Genomic DNA, 15,108 nt, shown 5'->3' with positions numbered 1-15,108 from the left:
CCTGCCTCACGCCTCATCATCACACAGCCATTAGCCACATTCTAAGCCATTTATTCAACAATCCTATGCCTTAGACTGCTTTTGGCCCCTGGACTAGGCCCTCGTTACTCCTAGCATGGGGCCATACAGCCTGACAGAGCCACCTAAGGCCCAGCAACCAGTGGTCACAATGTGAGTGGCTATAATCGTTTCATCTGCCGCCGTTCCTGCCGGCGCTGCCTTTTCTCATTGTGCTCCGGCGCTGGGGCACCACTGTCTGCCGTGAACCAGGGGCCCAGCACATTCACCCACAGGAGGTAAAGGGCCCGTCCTGGAGCCTAGGAGAGAAAAGGTAACTTGAAGCCAGGTTCAGGAAATGAAAGAAGAGAATGGTTAGATGCCCCAGCCCCTTCTTGGGAGTCCAACAACCCACGCACCAGGAGCCAGAAGGACCAGATGTAGAGGGAAAAGCAGCTGAGCACCTGCACAATGGCTGTCAGCAGGATCACATCCTTCAGGTGCCTGTGGATAGAAGGGAGACTGCAGGGGCCAAAAATAGTAGATGGGCCCCAATTCACCTCCCACCCCTTCAAGCTGCAGGCAGCTGTGGGTCTTGGGCTATCTGGGCCCAGCACCACAGCCCTGGGGCCGCTCACCTGAGCTGGCGGCGGGGGACACTCACTCTGCCATGCCCTGCTCCATGTTGAGGTCCATTCCACCATCCATCAGGGCCCCATCCTCAGAGAAGGCCGCCCGTGCCATTGAGCTCATTGAGTGGTAGCTGGCCCCATATACTGCCAGACTAAAGCCCAGGGCCATCTGCAGAACAAGAGTGGGAGTATCAAAGGCCAGCCACTAACCCTATGTGCGTACCCACTTCCCAGGATGGGGAACACTTACCCAGGCCCAAAATGAGGCAGATGAGTAGAAGAAGACCAAGGTCACAAGACAGTAAATGGCCTGCAAGCAGACACAGGATCAGGCTGGGATCAAAGCTACCCCTTAACCATGGACCTCCCTTGACTCTGACCAAGAGTTTGGCCAGGCTGTGGAAGAAGACAGGTTGTTTCTTATGGGATGGGGGAAACAGAGGTCTGAGTACCCAGACTACCCTCTGACACATCAGCCTAGGAAAGAAGCCTCTGTATTTGGAGTGGTAAAGGCTCTCGAGTCCATCTCATTTTGTTGTTTTGTTTTGACTACTCAACATTTCCTCTGTACAGGACCGATTGATTGATTGATTGATTTCTGGAATTTTCTTCTAAAGCCTTGACTCACATACCACCACCACCACCACCACTGCAGCAGCCCCCACCACCCAGAACTGAAGACTCTGGGACCTTGGGCGGGCACAGAAATAAGAGCCAGGCACTCACATTGGCCCCCAGTATGATCCGCAGGTAGAACTTGAGGGTCTCTCTGTTCTCTTCGAATATCTGCTTCTTCCCTCTTGTCCCCACTTTGCCCTTGGGCTGCAGAAGAATGGTGAGAGGCCTGTCAGCGCCCTCCTCAGCAGGGTCCTCTTCCCCCTCCCCACCAGCCTGGTTAGCTACAGAGTCCCAGGTGCACCTCAGGCAGTTCCCGTTGGTGCTCAAACCTGGCACAATCCTTGGGGTGCCTACCCCTCCTCCAGGCAATCCTGCTTAAGGCAGAAACCACCCTTCCAACAACCTCAGCAATGATCGCCTCCTGCACACCCTCGAACAATACAACACTAGGCTGATATCGCCTGGCTTCCCTGGTAAGCTAAGGCTTTGGGCTGATGACCCCGCCACGGGGAATTCCTGAGTGGCGTTGAATAGCGCCCCTCTCCGGCCTCCGCTGGAGTGAGCAAGATCTCGACTGACGCCCACACCCTGCTGGCCCCTCAGATCTTTAGCCAATTCCGGTTACTATGTGATACGGACGCCCACCCCCACTCCGGCACCCGTCCTGGTACGGTCCAGCGCCGCTCCCTTCCACCCCCGTGCATCTAGTACGGCCCGGCCACTGAATGGCGCCCCCTCTGGCCGACCCGCTTCTCTTGATGTCCTCCCTCTGCTTTCAGTCTCCCAGGCCCTGGGAGCGCTTTGCCGATGCGGACCCCGCCCTACCCGCTCTCCTTACCGCCATGGTGCGACGTAAACACCCAGCCGGGGGAACGAGGAATAGCTAATGAAACCGCAATCACCAAGTCCCACATCGGCAGCACAGGCACTTCCGGTGCAGACCCAAATCGTCACAACTGGGACGGAAGTGAGTGGGCCACTTCCTTTCCTAGCCCCGCCCCCCAGAGCCCGTGAGACTACACTTCCCAGATGCCTTGCGCGGGGGCGGAGGCGGCGGGGATGCGATGGCGGAGTCGCTGCCCCTGGAGGTGAGAGGAGGCCGCCCTCAGGTCCAGCTCGGGCCAGGCCCCGCCCTCAGGGTCCCGGGCTGTGGGGAGGGGCTGTCAGACCGCTCGCCGAGTCCCGCTGGCCGGGCGGAAATGACCCGTCCGGTAGCTGAGAGGACTTGCAAGCGATGGGTAACGGCCCCACCGTTAGGCTACTCCGTCCCCTTAGTTGGGGGACATCCTCTTCTTCCCCATCGGCCCCCGGAGATGGCTGTTCTGTCACCTCAGAGAGAACGGGGCCTCTGCCTACCCACCTTCTCTTGAGATGGCCGCCCCTCCCCCTCAGTTCTGGAAGGTATCTGCTCCATCCCATCGTCCCCGAAGGGTAACCGATCTCATTCCATTGGTCCCTTGGGATGATCGGCTCATTCCCTCCACCCCGAGAGATGGCTGTCCCCTGCCTCTGGCGGCGGGAGACTGCCTTCCCCATCTACTCCGGGCAGGGTCGCTGAGTTCTGTCCCCGAAGACCGGCCTGCTCCCCCTTCCCTCCGCCTCCAGCGATGGCCGCAGCCCCTACCTCCTGGGCCCCAAGGGATGTTTGCCCCTCCTCCTTAGCCTGAAGCAAGACCCCTCTGCCGCCATTATTGAGAGCAGGTCACAGCCTTTGTCCCCAGGGGACTCTGGGATGACTCCTCCATCCTTTTTGCCCTGAGAGTTGGCCGCCCTTTCAATGCCTCCGGGAGACTAGACACCTTTTCCCCATCAGCCCTGGAATGGCTCTCCTTCCCCTTAGCAAAAATAGGACTGCTCCCACCCCACTGAGCCCCCTGCCGTGGCTTCTTGTCTCCCCTTGGCCCCACAGGTTATCCATTTCACCCACATAGGTCCCAGGAATGACCAGTCATGCCTCTTGGGATGGGGTTCCTGGGATGGCCATCCACCCTTATCACTGCCTGCTCTGGTCTCTAGGAAAGCCACTCCCCTTCCCAGCTCAAAGAATCCCCTCCGTGAGGACAGGGGTTTTGCCCTCTACTATTCATTGACCCTTGGGTTGGCTGCTGAGCCCCAGAAGGTGGAATGGCCACTATCTTAGCTCGGAGATAAGATGTCTGCCTTCCCTGAGGGTTGGAGGCTTGGTCATTCCCAGTCCCCATCAGTGTTTTCTTTCCTGCATCTAGCCTCCTCCCCAGTCATTCTCTCAATAATCGATCTGCTTTATCGCCCCACCCTGAGCAAACGTTTGGTGAAAATAGAGGTAGAGGACTATCCATCCTTAATTCAATCCAGTGAGTGTTGGCTGAGCACCTTCTGTATGCTAGGAATGAGAGGAGATCAGAATGGGCTGATGAGGTCAAGCTCAAGGAAGGGCATTCTAGGAAAGAGGAAATAGACGAGCTGTGTTTGTAGGACGGTGGGGAGACTGGGTTGGGGAAGCTCTGGGATCAGGGGTCTAGTTGGGCATGGAGGCCTGGCAGTGCTGACCCAAGAGTGGAGATTGTGTTGTGAGGGTACTGGGATACCCTAGAAGTTTTCATCAGGGGTGTGCTGAGACCGAAAGCTATTTTTTGGGAAATTAACATTGCTGTAGTGTGCAGAATGATTAGCAAGAATGAGCCTGGAGGCAGGAGAGTCAGTTGGAAGATTGTAAAAGGAATCCAGGTTTAGAATGATGAAAGTCTAGGCTACTAAGTAAAGTTCCAAAGGTAAAAATATTAGTAACAGCAATCCAGCAACCATTTATGGAACACCTACTAGGTGTCAAGCACATCATATCCAATATAACTATATCTTAATCCCCATAAGACTATGACATATGGCCCTAACCGGTTTGGCTCAGTGGATGGAGCGTCAGCCTGCGGACTGAAGGGTCCCAGGTTCAATTCCTGTCAAGGGCATGTATCTTGATTGCGGGCACATCCCCAGTAGGGGGTATGCAGGAGGCAGCTGATTAATGTTTCTAACTCTCTATCCCTCTCCCTTCCTCTCTGTAAAAAATCAATAAAATATACTTTAAAAAAATAAAAAATAAAGACTATGACATATGTTTTACATAGAGGACTATCCATCCTTAATTCAATCCAGTGAGTGTTGGCTGAGCACCTTCTGTATGCTATCCAGTGAGTGTTGGCTGAGCACCTTCTGTATGGTAGGAATGAGAGATCAGAATGGGCTGATGAGGTCTTGACATATGTTTTATTGATTTCAGAGAGGAAGGGAGAGGGAAAGAGAGATAGAAACATCAATGATGAGAGAGAATCATCGATTGGCTGCCTCCTGCACCCCCCCTACTGGGGATCGAGCCCGCAACTTGGGCATGTGCCCTTGACCGGAATCGAATCTGGGACCCTTCAGTCCACAGGCCGACGCTCTATCCACTGAGCCAAACCGGCTAGGGCAGACTATGACATATGTTTTCTAATATCCCCATTCTAGAAAGTAGTGGAATTGGGGTTTAAATGAGTCTAAGTTAGCCTGGCCTAAAGCCTATGCTTGACATCTGTGTCTGAGTATGACAGGTACAAAGTATTATCAAGACCTTCAGAGGAGTTGCACGGTTGGCATTTCCAGCTCAGGTGCTGGAAAGTTGGGAGATGGGACTGCTTTGGACTGAGGGCAGAATATGAATTCTGGTTGAGATGAAGGTGATAGTAAAAATATTTGAGTGAAGGCTTCTATGGACAGTTGGCAACACTGGTCATGAATAAGGTAACATGATATTGAATTGTGGGTTATTCCTATAGAGGTAACTGTCGAAGCCATGCAAGTGTTTACTAGAAAGTAAACAGATGGAAAGATCCAGGTCTGAGCCCTGGGAACCACTGAAGATCCAGAGACAGGGCAATTGGAGTGGTGAGTGGAGCCCTAGAAAACAGAGTGTCATAGGAGTCAAGGAAGGAAGATTCCAGAAGACAAAAAGAGTTAACATCAGATCATTCCTGGCCTCACAGCCGACTCCCTTTACAGTTCCTATAATAGGGCTTCCAACCTCCGCCACCCCTCCCACCAGCCTCATAGAGCATAAGCGCAGCGAGGGCCTGAGCCTCCTGAGCTGGGTCTTGCTGGGATCATTACTTAGCAGCTGAGAAGGCAAGTTGGCAGTGGAGAAGACGGGGAAAGAGTGTGTTCCCAGAGCCTGATCTACGAGGGCAGGAGGAAGGCGTATACCTTCCTGGAGCACCTGACTTGCTATGTTGTAGATCCTATGCAAGATCTGTTATTTAATTCTCACTATATATATTAAACCTCATACCACTGCCATTTTGCAGATAAGAACAACAAGGCTCAGAGAGGTCAGTTGATAGAGTAAGGATTTGAATTAGGTTGATCTGGTTCCAATGCCCAGGCTCTTAGGACGGAACTGAGCAGGAAGTTTGATTTTTATCAGTCTGTACAATCCTGTATCCAGACAAAGTAAAGGTTCATTCACAGCAAAGATACTTGGGAGGTAGAGATGGGACATGAGGACTCTCTGAAGCTTAGGATTCAAGATAAAGTAGAAGCCAGTGATCTCGTCCCCTCAGCCCTGCTGTGCTATCAGCCAGAGAAAGTTCCCCAGGCCCCCAGCTCTAACAGCCCCAATGCCCTCTCTTTTCCCCTCAGATGCTCACATATATTCTGAGCTTCCTGCCTCTGTCAGATCAGAAAGAGGCCTCCCTCGTGAGTCGGGCTTGGTACTACGCAGCCCAGAATGCCTTCGGGAGGTAAGGTGCCCACCCTCACCTGGCCCTTTCTCAGTTGTCTCTCACGTCAGCTTGCTCATGGCCCTGCTCATACATCGTCCATCCATGTATTCATCCTCCATATTCATACATACATTATGTGCGTACATACTTGGCTCTGGGACTCTACTGATGAATAAGGCATAGCCCCTCCCCCGAGGAGCCCATAGTCCAGTGGAGGAGAAAGACAAGTGATCATAACATCCTGTGCTCAGTGCTGTGACATTGGAATGAAGGGTGCACCGGAAACATGAGGAAGGACATCCAAAGGAGACCAGCAGCTTCGGGAGGGCTTCCTGAAGGAATAGGATGAGGATGAAGGTTGGCCTTCAAGGACTGGTAGCAACACAGGTGAAGGCACCAAGGTGTGAAATAGTTCTGGAAACAAACGCCCAAGTTCCCAGTGACGAGCGTAGATGTGTGTAGGACAAGTGGTAGGCGATAAGGTTAGAAAGGGGTCAGGCTACAAGCTGGTAGATGTGCCAGGTGGCATTGCTGGGGTTTTCTCCTGGTTACCATTCTGGAGCCTTTAAAGGAATGTTAAGGTTGGGGAGTGACACAGGGTGATTTGTTTCTTAGAATTCTGCAGTGCGGAGTGGGCTGGAGAGGGGGAGGCAGAGAATAGGGAGACAGCCCAGCTTGGAGGTGAATGCAGACATTGGTCCGAGTTTGAAAGGCAACCAATGGTAACTCCTTGTTTTAATTTTTACTTATTACTGAGGTTGAATAGTTTTCTCATTAGTTGACCATTTATATTTCCCTCTTTTGTTTATTCATGTTCTTTATCTAACTATTGGGGTCTCAGTATCCTTCTTATCTATTTGTATAAAATTTTTATATATTAAAGAGCTTAATCTTTTACATATTTATTGAAATATATTCCTAGTATGTTTGCCTTTTAATTTTATTTGTAGATATGTGTATATTTATGAGATACAGAGATTAAACTTCTATGTTGTTGATTTTGAACATCCTTTTTTATTTCTTCCATTGCTTTTTATTTTAACATGTTTTTAGTGATTTTTAGAGAGAGAGGGGGAGGGAGGGGAGGAAAAGAGAGCGAGAGAAACATTGATCTGTTGCCTCCAACCGCAACCAGGGTATGTGCCCTGAGTGGGAATAGAACCAGCAACCTTTTGGTGCATGGAACAATGCTCAACCAACTGAGCCACACCGGTGGCTCTTCCATTGCTTTTTAAACTTAGGGATCCCTTGCCTCTTCAGAGATTTGATAAATGTACACTCGTGTTTTCTTGTTTTTTTTTATTAGACTTTATTTTTGCTCACAGCAAAATTGCTTCTTCTGTTTTACAACGTGAATCTTTATATTGTTTTTATCAGTGAAATTATTTTGATTTATGCTATGAGATAGAAGCTAAACTGATTAGTTTTCAATTAGCCCAAATACCATTTATGTATAGTCGTCCCTTCCCCTTCCCTGCTGGATTAGAATCCGCATTTGTCACATATTAAATGTGGAGGGCCTGTTGCCGAGTTACCTATCCAGTGTCATTGAGCTTACTGTCTGAAGGAATTTGATTTGGACCTGTTTAAAACTTGAAGTATGAGACATCTGGAGGTAAAATCTAGTTGGCAGTTGGATTTCCGGGCAGGATGATAAGGAGGCAGTGCCCAGCTAGGAGATGCTATGGAAGGTTCCGGCTCCCCAAGGCCACAGTAGGGCCCATGGCTCACCAGGCCAGGCTAGGATACTGGACTCAGTGGCTTCTTATTTTCCCTGACCTGCCCCATTTACTCCCAATTTTTCTCAAATAGAAAGTAGACAAAGCAGCCCCCCGACATACACCCAGGCTCTGCCTGTTCCCAGGGGTGGGGGCTGGAGGCTGCTGCTGGGTTGGTCACTGTGAAGAACTTAGGACACTTAGGACATTTCAGCTTCTGCCCTCCTCTGCCTTCACCTGGAGATCTAACTCCTCTCTAAACACCAAAGCCCCTGAGTTCCAGAGCCTGTTTCCCCCAAGGCCTCCTAGAGAACAGGTGTGTTCGCTTTGGGCTTCTGTACCAGCAGACAGAGGGCCGTTCCTCCATCAGGTGGCTCTCCAAGTCTTCACACAGAGGCCTGGAGCCTCAGCTCAGGCTTCAGTGGGTACAACGAAATCCTGGCCTCTCACAGTCAAGGACATGTGTCACTTTTAGCAGGTGTAGGGCATTTCCCAAAGGACTTTGCATTTACTCTGAAGACACCAGCATTTTGAAAGGAGGAGACCATGGGCTAGCTGGCCCCTCTGTGGATAGGGCGGCTAAATCTGGAGTAGGTACCCTTATAGTCCTCCCTTGAGCCTCTAGAACAGAGGTTCTCAACCTGTGGGTCGCGACCCCTTTGGGGGTCGAACGACCCTTTCACAGGGGTCGCCTAAGACCATCGGAAAACACATATATAATTACATATTGTTTTTGTGATTAATCACTATGCTTTAATTATGTTCAATTTGTAACAATGAAATTGGGGGTCACCACAACATGAGGAACTGTATTAAAGGGCCACGGCATTAGGAAGGTTGAGAACCACTGCTCTAGAAGCATCTTCCTCTAGGGCCTGGGGAGGGGGCTTTGCTGTACCAGGACCAAACACAGGGACCTAGGAGCCTGCTGCTCTGCCCCCCACAGCTGATACATATCCCTAAAAGGCTGCTCCTGGGCTCCTGCACTTGGAATCCAGGCTACACCACCAGGTGATGACTTAGAGGCTGCCCCCTCCCCACCAAGAAAAATGGTGGAGAGCAGGGAGGCAGTTGAGCTGGAAGTCCTTTAGGCCAGGCCCTGCCCCTTTATCCAGTGGCTTTCACTGTTACCAGCCTTGAACTTGGACCCCGGGCTGACTGCCAGTGCCTTCCTTCACTGTTTGTCTACCTTGTTTATAGGGAGGCAGTGGGAGAGAGGAGAACATTCCACACCTTCCCCCCACCTTTCCCCACCCCCACCACACCCCACACCCCCCACACACACACCCCACAGCCCCGGGCTCAGGAAGGAAGGGAAAGAAGGAAGACTGAGGCAGAAGGAGCTGGGGCCTGCGGGGGTGGCCGAGGGGGCGGGTGCTGCCTGGGTAACCAGCAGGCTCTGCACGCCCCCAGCCACAGTTCACTCCGTGCATCATCAGACTGGCTCATCCGACTGGCTCATCCGGCACGCAGGGTGTGGAGATGGCGGGAGGCCTGCTGTACCTCGCTCAGGGGAGGGGGTGTGGAAAGGAAACCTGGCTTGACCCCCCAACCCCTGTGGAAGCAACCAGGAGCTGGTCCCCACCACTTACCACCCACTCCTCCCCATGATGACACCACGGTAGCCATAGATGACTGCTTCTCTCTGGCAGAAGTCAGGCTGGTTTCTCCGCACCTGGGGCTGAGTTCCATGTGTCTTCCTGGGAGGAGCCTGTGGACAGACATCTTACAGGAGTGCACGTTCCATGCCATGTCTACCTTTCTGCTCTTTGCTGTGCTGTGGGGCACCGCAGGGAATGTGGGTTCTACAGTTGCTGACAGGGCAGTTTTCCAGGGAGCTTGCTTTCCTGCATCAGGATCGTGTTGATACATTAAGACAAGAGCCTCTCTGAGTACCACTTGCCTGCAACCTGGGCATCCTCAGGTAGAGGAACAGGGCTAGGATTTTAGAAGCCAAACCTTCTCCCTCTGCCACAGACCTGTTCCACAAAGACCTGTACCCACTGCACTTTAGCTCCCTCTGGCACAAGGTCAGGGAAGGTTTTGTGAAACACCTCGTTAGCTGGGGGCTCCCCAAGCTCCTGCACAAGCCAGCTTATTGCCACAATGACTTAGCCCTGAGCTGGCCTCCTGCCTCCCCCGCTTCAGCTGTCTGCTCCCCACTCTCGCTCACCTGTTCCTCCAAGGCAGGGCCAGCTCAACTGCCTCAGCACCCCTGAGATTCATTCATTCATTTCAGAGAGGAAGGGAGAGGGAGAGGGAGGTAGAAACATCAATGATGAGAAAGACTCATTGATTGGCTGCCTCCTGCCCGCCCTACACTGGGGTCCAAGCCGGCAACCGGGGCATGTGCCCTGACCGGGAATTCATAGGTTGATGCTCAACCACTGAGCCACACCGGCTGGGCAAAGATTCATTCTCTTGGTTCCTGCCCCCAGAAATGGAGGCTCTCCTTCCTTACCTGGATAAGATGGACCCTCCAGAGAAGATCCTCGGGAATCACAAGCACTCTCAAACTCTGGAGCCTGTGGAGCTCACACGAGTTAGTGTGTGCACGTACACGCATGCATGCATGCACACATTTTCACTTACACACAAAACCCATTTTGCAAACATGTGGCTGAGACACTGAAGCCACCAGGGGGCCTCAGCCTCACTGCCTGCCCCAGATCTCTGGCATCTGGGCCACAGCGGGTTGTGGTGAGTGACACCTGCCTCGCTTCTTCCCGCCTTCAGCTGATCTGAGGGCTATTTATATGCTCTTAAGAAAGTAGCGGAGGCTGGTTGCTTATTAGCTAACAGCAGCGGCTGAGTCCATGGGCCTCAGGGCCACCTTCTGCAAGTCCCAAAGGTTGGGGTCCTCCTGCTCCCTGGACCTCCTCCAGGCCATCCCCTACCCCTCCTGTACCCTGCATGCCAACTCCCCACTCCTCACAGGACTCCATAGGCATTTAGACCCATCCATCACTAATCTCCTGCCCTCCCCTTAGTCATCAATCCCCTTGGGCCCCAGTGTGACTTGTCCTCCAGCTCTCACTTCCCACCAGCACCCCTCAACCACACATGACATTTCATTCCATAGTGGGCCCCCTGTGTAGAAGGGTCCTTCCCTGACCTGAACCTCTAACCAGCAACTTGCCACCAGATCTGATGCCCAGCACCCTCTGAGGTCAGAGGGCTAACCAAGTCTGCTGCTGCCCTTTAGAGAAATCTGCGGTACAATATCCCTGTGTCCTCGGCCTCTCTCCCAACCATCAAGAGCCTGGGCCTCAGGGGCGTCTCCTGCATCAGCCTCACCAACCTGGATGGCTCACCAGCCTCACACCAGGTGCTGCAGTCTATTGCCTACCACCTGGGCCCTCACCTGCAGAGCTTGTGCCTCGGTGGGGGCAGCCCCACGGAGGCCTCCTTTGTGGCCCTGATCCTGGGCTGTCCGGCCCTGCGTAGCCTTGACCTCAGTGGCTGCAACAGCCTCTTTGCATCGGGCACACTGCTAGCTCAACCCGAAACAGCACAGCAGGTCCGGCAGGCACTGAGCGGCCTCCGCGAGCTCAACCTGGCTGGCCTGCGAGACCTGGCCGACCTCAGCTTCAACAGGCTAAGCAGCTGCGCCCCCAGCCTAGAGCGCCTCTCCTTGGCCTACTGTCACCTCACCTTCGAGCTAGGCCCAGCCTGGGGCTCCATCAACCCCCAGGACTCCTCCCCATCCCAACTTTCCTTCCACAACCTGCTGCGGTTCGTGAAGGAGCGGGCTGCTAGGCTGCGCGCCCTGGACCTGAGTGGCACGGGCTTGCCACCCGAGGCCCTGCAGGCCCTGGGCCAGGTGGCTGGGCTCCAGCTGCAGGAGCTGAGCCTGCACAGCTGCCGGGACCTCTCCACAGAGGCTGTGGCTGCCCTTTGCCGCCAGCAACCGGGCCTTACCTCCCTGGACCTCAGCGGCTGCTCAGAATTGGCTGATGGGGCACTGTTGGCTGTGAGCCGGGGCCTGCGGCACCTGCAGCGCCTGAGCCTGAGGAAGCTGCAGCGGCTGACGGATGCGGGATGCACAGCCCTTGGGGGCCTGCGGAAGCTGCAGAGCCTGGACATGGCTGAGTGCTGCCTAGTGAGCGGGCGGGTATTGGCCCAGGCTCTGGGCTCAGTGCGCAGAGCTCCACCGCCACTGGCCTTTCTCAGCCTGGCCTACTGCTCCTCACTCAAGGTGAGCCACCACCCCTTCCTTCCTCCCCAGGGCCAGGGCTGGGAGAAGTGGAGGTGTGGCACGAGGGAGAAACTGCCCGGTGTTTGTGTCCAAGTAGTTAGAACTGAACTTGGAACACATTCTGGAAGGGGAAAGGGGCCTAGACAAGACAGTGTGGCTGTGCGGCCATCAGCACCCTCCTGGCAGCTCCCACTGTGGGCTCAGGTCAAGGGAGGCCCAGCCCAGGAGGTGGCACCCACTGGGCATGCCAAGTGCTCAGTGACCACTGCAGTCGGAGGCACTAAAAGCAGGTGTTCCAGAGGCTAGGAAGGCTGGAGGAGGGGGTGACAGAACTGAGCCCTGTGGGGAGGGGCACCGAGGTTACACAGAAGAGGCTTCTCAGGCAGGGCCTGAGGGGGGTAATGTGATGTGGGGGCAGCAGAGTCGCTTTCTATCTGAAGCCAGTCTCTTCAATAGGGCTCAGCCCTGTCCCTCTGGGTGGCGTCCCTGTCTTGGCAATGGCAGCCTTGTTTAGTGGGTTATTCCTTCGATCTATCCATGTGACCAGGGTATTCCCAACCTGAAAACCGCCTCTTAACCTTTTCCCCACAGCACCTCTCTTCCCCTGCCCCTCTCCATCTTCCTTTTACCACTGTTGTCTCTTAGCTGGACACTGGAGCCTCACATTCTTGTGTCTCTGTATCTCTCTACAAACCAGTTTATTCTACTCCGCCCTTAGCTCCCACTCCCCCCACCATGACTGCTTCTGCCCACTGTGACCTCACAGTTCTGCTTCACAATCTAGAGGGAGCATATCTGATTGGGTCAGATGTCCACCACTAGTCCAATAAGCTGTGGTCAGAGGGCAGCCTCAGCCCACCCCTTCAGCAGGGACTGGGAGCACAGTCAGGGCAGATACCTGAGACATTTCTACCAGCATCTTTCCTGCCCCAGCCAAGCGCTATCCTCCAGCAAACTCCTCCTGGTGTCCTAGCCCCATGGCTCCCCATGTCCACTCCAACCTTTACCAGCACAGGGACATCATCACCTCCCTCCGTGGGCCCTCTGCTAGCTCCTTATTGCCTGTTGGGCCAGAACCTTGGACAGAACCTTCTAAGTGACCCTTGCCATCTTTCCATTACTCTCTCCCTTCTCCACTTTCCTCCTAGGACAACTCAGTGCTCTCCCTGATCCCAGCGCTGGGACCGAGTCTCAGAGTGCTAGACTTATCCTCTTGTGTGGCCCTCACCAACCGGACCCTGCAGGCCATCTGCACCTACCTCACTCCCCTCTCAGTCCTGCGCCTGGCCTGGTGCAAGGAGCTTCGTGACTGGGGGCTTCTGGGGCTGGGGGAACCCAGTGAGGAGCCAGCACAGAAAGCCCAGGTGTGGGACCCTCAAGGTCATGAAGGGTGGGTGGTCCCTGGGCTCGCCTGCCCTCCTGAGTCTCTCTCTAGGAGCATTTGAGGGCCAAACTCAGGAGGAACTGAGAAGCAGGGGTCTCTTCCCACAGCCACACGGAGAGCTGGAGCATCAGGCCTCAGGCCCCATGGACCCTTCTCCCCAGCCACAGGGCCCCTCCCTGCTCATGATGCAGGCCCTGCGGGAGTTGGACCTCACAGCCTGCAGCAAGCTGACCGATGCCAGTTTGGCACAGGTGTGGGGCTGGGGGTGTGGATAGACTGAGGATCGGGGGCTGGAGCCAGGGGCCTGGGCCCACCCCCTTTTTGCTTAGAAAAAGTTCCTTTCTTGTTGGCTTCTGCTGTGTATGGCCTCGCCTTTTGCTGGGGGTGGGGAACCTAGAAGAGCCCCTGGCCCTTGGCTCCAGTGCCATACTACACCCCAGCCCCACATCCTCCATCCTTGCAGGTGCTCCAGTTCCCCCAGCTGAGGCAGTTGTCACTGAGCCTGCTGCCAGCACTCACAGATAACGGCTTGGTGGCTGTGGCCAGGGGCTGCCCTAGCCTGGAGCGCCTGGCACTGAGTCACTGCAGCCTCCTCAGTGACGAGGGCTGGGCCCAGGCAGCCAGCTCCTGGCCGAGGCTGCAGCACCTCAACCTGTCCAGCTGCAGTCGGCTCACAGAGCAGTGAGTGTCCAACAATGCCAGTGCAGGGGCTGGGCTGGGCTGGGACCAGCCTCGGGTCAGGCACTCACACCGGGGCCTTCCTGCAGAACGCTGGACACCATTGGGCAGGCGTGCAAGCAGATCCAGATGTTAGATGTCGCCATGTGCCCTGGTATTAGCATAGCTGCTGTCAGGCAATTCCAAGCCCAACTGCCCCAGGTGATCTGCATCCAGTCCCGCTTCGTGGGAGGGGCTGACCTGACCCTAACACTCTGAGGCCAGGTCAGTAAGCGGCCCTGTGGCTCAGCCTCATGTCCCTGGCCCTGGCTTCTCAACCTGGAGTTTGACTCAGTGCCTCCTGTTCCCCTCTGCTACAGACCCCAGAGCCCCTTCCCTAAGCTATAAACACCTTTGCAAGGACTGGAGGTGGGGCTAATCCAGGGCTGTCTGGAGTGCTTCCTACCCCAGTTTGCCCCACAGCCTGGCAGGGGCTTGCCAGCTACATGAGGCTGCCACAGGCCCCTGGAAATGCCAGCTCCTGACCTCCTGGCCAGGCCTGGGTCTGGAAGCCCCAGGCCCATAGGTGGCTGGGTCAGATGCTGGAGAGGAGCAGACCCCCCTCTTGCTCTGCCTACCTCCATCCAAGGCCTGTGCCCTACCTTGTTCCCTATTCTAGTTCCCAGTCCCCTACCAGCGCTGAACTTTAGCAGCCAAGCCTTATCTTTGTTGTAAACCCAAACAAGATTAAAAATTCCAGATTCTACCTCTTTATCTGAAGTTCTCTCCCCTCCCCCACCTCAGTTGAAGCAGCCCTGCCCTGTCCAGGGACAAGGGAGGAAACACCAGACAACTTCCTCGGGTGTGGCCCAAAGCCCCATAGGAGCCCCTAAGCAGGTCCCAGCTTCCCCATATGGTGGGAGGTTCCAAAAGTCTGGAGGCCTCTCCCAGCATGAGCTCCCAGGCAGGTCCTGTAGCAAAGGCACATCTTGTAGCACTGGGCCCAGCCAGACCCCAGGAACATCCTCCCTCCCCGTTGCCAGAGTCCATGAGGTGGTCTTCAGGGCGGGGGGGGGGGGGGGGGGGCCGGGCAGGGAGGCAAGAAAGAGGATAGCGAATAGCCTCGCTGGGTAGGAAGGGTCCTTAGAGGTCATCTAGTCCAACCTCTTAAACA

At 54.6% G+C, this 15,108-nt stretch overlaps 3 protein-coding genes across 6 annotated transcripts; 2 read left to right on the top strand and 1 right to left on the bottom strand.

The window, feature by feature from the left end:
* Positions 1 to 35: 35 nt before the first annotated feature.
* On the bottom strand, positions 36 to 2,197 carry TMEM208 (transmembrane protein 208). Of its 4 annotated transcripts, none has more exons than XM_014464923.2 (6): positions 2,086 to 2,197; positions 1,356 to 1,451; positions 880 to 939; positions 662 to 798; positions 417 to 519; positions 36 to 317 (listed from the first exon to the last, which is right to left on the bottom strand). In XM_014464923.2, exons 1-6 carry the CDS (start codon positions 2,089 to 2,091, stop codon positions 180 to 182), a joined length of 540 nt encoding a protein of 179 aa, XP_014320409.1. In that variant the 5' UTR covers positions 2,092 to 2,197; the 3' UTR covers positions 36 to 179. The 4 variants fall into 4 exon arrangements, with proteins under 4 accessions (XP_014320409.1, XP_023618833.1, XP_006099462.1 ...); XM_023763065.1 differs by having other exon boundaries at positions 462 to 519; XM_006099400.3 differs by having other exon boundaries at positions 417 to 501.
* LOC111822994 (F-box/LRR-repeat protein 2) lies at positions 2,090 to 14,700 on the top strand. The gene is made up of 5 exons (XM_023763098.1): positions 2,090 to 2,099; positions 2,168 to 2,335; positions 5,895 to 5,995; positions 10,901 to 11,893; positions 13,042 to 14,700. The coding sequence occupies exons 1-5, from the start codon at positions 2,090 to 2,092 to the stop codon at positions 13,336 to 13,338; spliced, it is 1,569 nt and encodes a 522-aa protein (XP_023618866.1). The 3' UTR covers positions 13,339 to 14,700.
* On the top strand, positions 13,346 to 14,700 carry LRRC29 (leucine rich repeat containing 29; the record flags this gene model as incomplete). Its single annotated transcript, XM_023763067.1, has 3 exons — positions 13,346 to 13,528; positions 13,741 to 13,958; positions 14,045 to 14,700. Coding segments are annotated over 3 exons (570 nt in total), but the record flags the coding sequence as incomplete, so codon positions are not given.
* Positions 14,701 to 15,108: the final 408 nt, after the last annotated feature.

The sequence above is a fragment of the Myotis lucifugus genome, unplaced genomic scaffold (genome assembly GCF_000147115.1).
Source record: "Myotis lucifugus unplaced genomic scaffold, Myoluc2.0 scaffold_274, whole genome shotgun sequence".
Taxonomy (NCBI): domain Eukaryota; kingdom Metazoa; phylum Chordata; class Mammalia; order Chiroptera; family Vespertilionidae; genus Myotis; species Myotis lucifugus.
Note: the sequence above shows the minus strand (reverse complement) of the source record. Positions and strands in the feature narration are given on the sequence as shown.